This window comes from Triticum dicoccoides, chromosome 3B (genome assembly GCF_002162155.2).
Source record: "Triticum dicoccoides isolate Atlit2015 ecotype Zavitan chromosome 3B, WEW_v2.0, whole genome shotgun sequence".
NCBI classification, from domain to species: domain Eukaryota; kingdom Viridiplantae; phylum Streptophyta; class Magnoliopsida; order Poales; family Poaceae; genus Triticum; species Triticum dicoccoides.
Window position 1 is genome coordinate 717,382,792 of NC_041385.1, and position 7,297 is coordinate 717,390,088.

General features: G+C 46.8%; 1 protein-coding gene and 1 long non-coding RNA gene across 2 annotated transcripts; both read left to right on the forward strand.

The window, feature by feature from the left end:
* Positions 1 to 1,138: 1,138 nt before the first annotated feature.
* On the forward strand, positions 1,139 to 4,196 carry LOC119278073. The gene is made up of 3 exons (XR_005137502.1): positions 1,139 to 1,542; positions 2,648 to 3,047; positions 3,196 to 4,196. It is a non-coding gene; the product is annotated as an uncharacterized LOC119278073 (long non-coding RNA).
* A 1,768-nt stretch (positions 4,197 to 5,964) lies between these two features.
* LOC119278074 (non-specific lipid-transfer protein 3-like) lies at positions 5,965 to 6,678 on the forward strand. Its single transcript, XM_037559428.1, has one exon. It carries the CDS (start codon positions 6,016 to 6,018, stop codon positions 6,346 to 6,348), a length of 333 nt encoding a protein of 110 aa, XP_037415325.1. The 5' UTR covers positions 5,965 to 6,015; the 3' UTR covers positions 6,349 to 6,678.
* Positions 6,679 to 7,297: the final 619 nt, after the last annotated feature.

Here is a 7,297-nt window from a genome sequence, read left to right on the forward strand (position 1 = left end):
TGAAGTTCAACTCCACGGAGCTGAGGCGTTCTGGTCAACTCTGTGCATGGAGTTTTTGGAGTTTTTTTTTAGAGTACGTCAAAAGCGTACCTTAATTATATAGAAGGAGAAAGCAAGAGTCACAATACAAGAAAGGAAGCAAGGCTTTCAAAGCGGAACGCACACCCTAGCACACCCATCGAACTAGCCTATGCCTACACTCTCACAGAACGATCCAAAACCTCCTCCTCCTAAACCAGCTAGTCTCCAATCCTTGAGCTCTATGACGATGGCGCGCGCCAATTCCGACGCGGTCTTCTGTTGGTCGAACCGATGAAAGACTCTGGCGTTGCGCTGCTTCCAAAGAGCCCACATGGTCACAATGATCACCGTATCGAAACCGCGCTTTTGGCCTTTTCTGAAGTTAGCTCTCGTGGTCGACCACCAATCAAGTAAGGTGTTTGCGTGAGTAGGGATGGAGCCCCTCAAGCTCAGCTCCTCGAACATGTAGTGCCACACTTCCCTGGCATAGACACACTGGATGAGAATGTGCTCCGTATTATCTTCGTCTTCCCTGGCATAGTTTCTGGAGTTGGAAGTCAGAGAGTTTCAGAACATGCCCTTAACATGTAGTAACTATAACTATATATGAAAAAAAGGTTCACTCGGCATGCAATTATGCATGGGAGGAACTATCTTAACATGCAACCATGCATATTAATTAACGGATTTGCTTGTTCTCATCTAGGTGAGAATTTTCTCACCTGACTCCTACATTATTCGATTTACCAAACAAAAAAAAATCCTCACGAATCTCCGTGTAAAATTTAACGGTGTAGGAGTTAGATGAGACATTATGCCTCATCTAGATGAGAGCGAGACACACCCTATTATTAATTCAAATGTTCATGGTCACATAAATATATAACACAATCAAATACAACAAAACACCAATACTTATGTATTTCCCTTGTAATTCTTGAACCAGTATTAGTACAATTATTTCTGTCACGTGCATACAATTGTACAATAATCAATTGTTTGTTACTCTAATACTCCCTCAAAAAATATATAAGAGTGTTTAGATCAGATTGGTCTACACGCCCTTATATTTCTTTATGGATCCTCATGTGTTACCCCCTGGCATTGGAAAAACGATTCGTTTTATTTTCCGTACTTCCTACCTTTCTCTCTCGTCTCTCTCGTCTCTAGAAATCCCCTCGCAGCGGTCATCCCACGCCGCCGCCGCCGCCGCCGCCGCCAGAGTCTCGGTTGCCAGCTCCCCGCATGTCTCCGCCTCCCTGGAAGTCCGGATCACGCCGGCTCTCCTCACCCCCGAGGTCTCATCTCTCCCGGACCTGGAGATCCTCTCCAATCCAGAGTTCCTCGTAGAGGGCACCCGCTCACACCGGCGGGGTGAGAGAAGGTAGGCTGCCCCTGCTTGCGGAAGCATCGGAGTTACGTCTCACGTGCGGCGCCGGTGGAGGAGACAGCCAGCGCGGGAACAATGGATGTGGAACAGCTGCTGTCGTGGTCCTCATCCGGCCTTGATTTCAAGATACGGTAATAATTAGCTTGCTCCCTAATTACCTCTGCTGCTAGCCCGATAAAATTAGAAGTAATACATGTATGCTTGGTCTTTATTTACAGAGAAGTAAATCGCATGGTTTGCTGGCACTGCTGCTTCTGTTTGTTTTGTGTTGCGTTGACAGGAAGAAGTTTCTCTTCTTGGTCTGTCAGCAATAAGGTCATCTAATATTAGTATGAAGTTTATCTTGTGTGGCTTGATCTGACAATTATCGGTGCCTTTGTCACACATGGTGCCGATAGCAGTAACGACGCTTAGTAGTTGCAGGAAGTCGGAGTGATTTTATGACCATGCCCTTGGCCTGCCCCATGTGGTGTGAATTGAACTAGGATGAGGAGTGACAAATTGAAGTGAATTTGTTGTGCTGTAGTCAAGAGGATTTGATTGTCTATTTTCTTCACAACGAGTTACCCTTAATTGTCAAAAAAAAGAAAAACAGTTACCCTTGGTTCTGTTTGTGCTGTGTACCTGTGTCATCTGTTATTCAGTGTATTTTATTCAGTTTTACATCTATTAATTTGTATCTTGATAGAGATGCATTGAATTCGCAAGTAGTTTTAGTGTTTTTCTAGATAATTGATCCAAGCAGTAAATTTGGATTAAGATTTACTTACTAAACTGGAGGCTGCATTGTCCATTGATAAACAAATAAACAAAGGAAAAAAGGTTCAGTGTGAACCCAAGCATAAAATTGCAAACGTGATACGTACATTAACTGTCAAAGAGACACGCTTGGTCGCCTGGGCTTCTGATTAGTTTCATATTGCGCATCTTTAAGTCTTTGGATTTCTGAAAGCTTAAGACCATATACAGTCCACTTAAGCTTACCATTTCACAGTAGGTTATTTTTGGCCAATTGGCCAATTTCATTATTCTTAAGCTTAATTTAGAGCTTTCTATGGCTTCTTTTCGGCAGCAATAGCATGTGCTTGCAATCTGCCAATCACATCATCCTTCACCTTAAGAGCATCTACACTCCATTGAAGCTTTTTAGTTGTCTGTAGCTGTTGCGTTGCACTACCAGCAGCTTCTGCTCGCGATCTACCATCTGAAGTGGGATGCATTGCATTTTCCCAACAGAATTTACGGTAGCACCAAGCAGGGTTGCGTCCATCATCCTCATCATGTCTGATCTAGGCCGCCAGAGACCCCGATCTATAGGAGCGCTGTACACTGAATTGGTCATGCGAAAAGACACAATAGTAGATCATACAATCTACGCCATGGAGCCGCTGGTGGGGCTCGACGAGGACGAGCGCTAGGAGGTGTGCATGATGCCCAAACGTGGCGTCGAGGCCTTCCGCGTCCGCACCCGAGCCGCATCACTGCCAAGCTGCTACAAGCATACAAGGCCTTCCGTGTTCAAGCTGAAAAGGCAAGAAGCTCATTATTAACATGGATAAAAAAAGGTGGAACGTCTTCTTCTGTAGAAGTACACAATGGTTGGCTGAAGATTTGGACTGCTAAAGTTCCAAAAAAGGTAAAAATCCATCTTTGGTGTATTTGTTTTCAGAGAATTTATGTTGGAGATGAGCTTAAGAGAAGAAAGTTTATAGATATGGTAAGTTGTCCTTACTGCTTCAAGGGGGAAACATTTATCACTGCTTTTGGTGTTGTATTTATGTCAGGGGCCTGGAGGAAGCTATAAGTAATATGTGATTTCTCGTGGCCACTTTTCCCTAAAAAGGGCAGGTTGCCTGGTGATCTAAAATTGCCGATCAGAAATGTTCTTCATCGAAGCCCATTCCAATCGCCAACAATTCTGTTTGCACACTCAGGTTACTGCTTTTCTGTGGTGATTTATTAAACATACTTTGGCTTATGATCCCCTTTGACGTACACTTGTGCCCTCAACTACACATTACTTTCAGTTTGCCAAACACTGTAGTAGGTAATGAACTATAGAAAGCGGATTGTTGAGTTTGCCAAGCATAATGGCGCACCCAATTTTGGCAAATCACCTGAAGAGTATATCAAGCAAAGATGCTTTGAGATTTTCACATGATTATATGAGGTTACCATAAACTCCTGTATTGCCACAATAGCTTCTTTTAATGCAATAGGGAATTATCTTTTTTGTATCAGGTAAATAGTTCCTTTCTCACACTTTTTTCAGACCGAGATCATTTACTGCTGCTGTGTGGTGTTCTATGCTCTGCTGTGTTCCTTTTGCTTTTTTTTGGCTTCTTCTCGTTCTTCTTTGGCACCTACGCTCTGCTTGGGGAAACTTTGTACATGTCAATACATAGATTGGAATTGAGATTTGGAGCAATTTTGTTTGTTTTCCTTTGTACTGATGTTGCCATTATTTGTGTGATGATGCCATTATATTGTACAAAGGGAAGAGACAGTTAGAGAGATTGGATAGAAATTACTAACTAATGTATTTGTGTTGTAATTGTTTGTTGTCAAAGCTTATTGTTTATTGGTTGTTGTTGCAGATTGTTGTGATGGAAAGTCAATTTTGATTATTTCAAAGTAATGCCAGGTTGAATAATTTGAACTAGACTACAACATGTTGATCTCGATCAAGATGAGTCTGAACATGATTAACATGATCGTGCAAATTTTTAGCGACTAAAACAGGTGGGTGAGGTATTTTTACTCCCGTTGCAACGCACGGGCATTTGTGCTAGTAATTAAAAAAGGTAGTTTTGAGGTACTCGTTTTTTTTTTTTGAGAAACGAGGTACTCGGGTTGTTGTTTTATTGAATCTCGCGAATCTGAGCTTTATTGAATCTGCGGTTACCTCCATGGGCTTTTCCTTGTTGGGCCATCTAAGAATCTTTTGGAATCAACAACATTGACAAAGACGTAGGCGTCAGAAACCCGCCGATTTCTATAAACCGCGGCCCGCATAGCGACCTTCTTTTCTGTTTCCCCCCTTTAGCTTTTCCAGGTTTTTATCCTCCTTTTGCTTGAAAGCTAGCACAGCCTGTGTGCGCGTTAGGCTTTCGATGTGTTTGCCTTAGGTAGAGGGACAGCGGAGTAGTTGTCTCAAAGCGACAATGCTCAGATCTGCTTTTCATGCTGCTCCGTGCAGCTCCTTCTGGTTCTTAGGGCATGTACAATGGAGGCAACACTTTGGTGCTGCTCCAGCCCATCCACGTAGGTTCGTAAACTGAAACCACCGTATGAAATCACTCTTAGGAAATGCTGCAGACTCCTTTGAGGGCCCATCTATCCTCTTTTCTTTCTTTACTTCTCCATTCTCTCTCTCACTTTCCTTCAATACGACATGGCATGCAGCCTTGTGCACACACAGCTCCCACCATCGAAGCAAGCTTTTGTCAGTAGGAGGCGGCCTCCTCTGCAAGCACCCACTTTATTCTGCGCACAACATTTTTAACCTTTCCGGACCACCCGAACCTACGTGGATACTAGGGCAGCTGTCCACCGTGTAGCATTGGCCTTGCCCTTATCCTGCTAAATAAAGTATAGTCAATTCCACTAGTTTTTTTATATAATCGTAGGTATGCCCATGGTTGAACACATAGCAGTACATGGACACTGGAGCATTTGGGACCATGGCTTTGCCCTCTTGCCCTTGTTTTGCTCTTTCCACTTTCTCAACTTTCAAGTTTGAACAAAAGATGTAGCTGTAGGTACCACGACACTATACTCCAAGATGAACTCAATAGTTGCACAAATCCAAACAGTACGAGGGCATTTGACCGGGTTTACTGCACATGGTGGGCTATACTTGCTTGTGTTTGCACATTGATCCGCGGCTCAGTTCGCTTTACTAGTCGGCCGTGTGATTCATTTCGGTAGTGGCAAATCAAACAGAGGATAGCGGTCGTCTTTTGTATGCCCAAAGTAAAAGGTGCACGTACAGACCTACACACACAGTGATTTCTGGAACAAGTGGCATAAACCGAGAAGAATAGTGCAAGTCATGCCTGTCAGTCACGGGATGTTCCTTGCCCTGGCCGTGGTCGGTCCGTTGGTCAGACCTCAATATAGATGTGTACTGTACACAACACTGGGAGTGACAAGCCTGCAGCTGATAGGTACACTGTGAAAGTGTCTCAGCGCTGGACTCCATCTCGGCTTGGATTATTGTTACAGCCAGCTAGGAGAGCATGTGCACGCATGCATGCATGCATGCACGCACCTGTAAGCAGGAGCTCACAAGGAAACCCGCAGCATCTCTAGCTACGCACGTGCATGTGCTTCGATCGATGGCCGGCGAACAATACAATGTGGCTTTGGCGGGCGCGGTGGCCGTGGCGCCGAGGAGGCATATTCGATCTTGCCCGTGACCGCTACTGCGTGCCAAAGGAGACAACAAGCTAGGCGGCGCGCGCATGGAGCACATGCCCGCGTCACGGGCGGCCCTATCTCCACGCTATATAAGGCATCGGCCACGCTGGTCAGATCACAGCACACCTACCCAGCCAAAGCCAGCCTAGCTAGTGCCAACCAAGCTCAAGCTCGATCCATCGATGGCCGGGACAAAGGTGACGATGGCGAGCGCGGTGGCCGTGGCGCTGCTGCTGGCCATGGCGGCCGTGTCGGGCGCGGGCGCGGCGCCCGGCCCGCTGATGATGTGCAATGTGGACGTGTACCGCATGATCGGCGCGTGCAGGTCGTACTGCGCGAGAGGCAGCCGGGAGGCTACGCCGAGCGGGCAGTGCTGCGCCGCGCTGAGGGGAGCCAACCTCCGGTGCGTGTGCCAGAAGAAGGGCCTGCTCGCGTCCGCGGGCAACATCGACGCCCGCCGCGCCATGCAGATCCCCTCCAAGTGCGGCATCGGCAACGTGCCCAGCCGGTGCTAGGTCCGTCGGACCGGCTGGTGATCCATCCACAGACGCGCGCATTCCTTCTGTTTTTTTTTCATTATAAGCAAATAACGGCGTGCGTGAGTGCGATGGATGATCGATCGATCGGCCACACTGTAGTTCGCGGTTCTCGATTTAGATTGAGCTTTCTTTTCGTACGTTCGTGCATGTGCTAATCGAGCTAGTCGTGCAAATCGTACATGTATCCTCTTGTGAATCAGTCCTTTCTTTTGTCGCCGGCTGTACCGTACGTGTGTGATGCACAGTCGCATACGCTACCGTGCATTGTTATGGAATCGCATTCGGTACTCATCAATTATTATTACATCAGCTACATTTTCTTTTGGCACACAGAGAGCCCTCAAAGAGGGCTTATTTAGCAACCTAAACGGTGTACAGAAACTGTACCCAGCCGGAAGGGATGGGGCTCTCGTACCCAGCCGCCGCTAGGGTTTCTTCTGCCTCCCGCCGATGTCGGCGCGGGTCCACCTCGTCTCCGGTGGCCTTTGGGCCATGGAGGCTTGATGGATTCTGGATCTTGCCGGCGGGTGGGCTTTGTTTTGGGATGCTTTCCTGAGTTTTCTTAGGGTTTGTGTCCTACTCAGATATACGAGGCGGCAGCGGCTCTCTGAAGATGGAATAAGGTTTTCCTCGCCCGACCCTCGTCTCGGCGGTGCTTCTAGTATCATCGGAGGGCGTGTGGAGATTTGTCTTCAGCGGATATTGCGAGAATCGGTCGGCGTTTGTTTCCGGTGGATCCACGTGGATCCGGTCTTTATTCGTGTGTGCTCATGTGTTTACAGGTGGGATCATTTTGATCTAAGCTTCTCTTTAACGGCAGCGGTTGCTATTCTGGTGCGCTGGTCCTATAGGGCGTTAGCACGACGATTTTCCGACTGTCTACTACAACAAGTTTTGCGCGGCTCCAGTGAGGGAGGGGCGATGA

Bases quoted from the DNA above. Each gene is read 5' to 3' on its own strand.
- LOC119278074 (XM_037559428.1), top strand. From the start codon at position 6,016: ATGGCCGGGACAAAGGTGACGATGGCGAGCGCGGTGGCCGTGGCGCTG.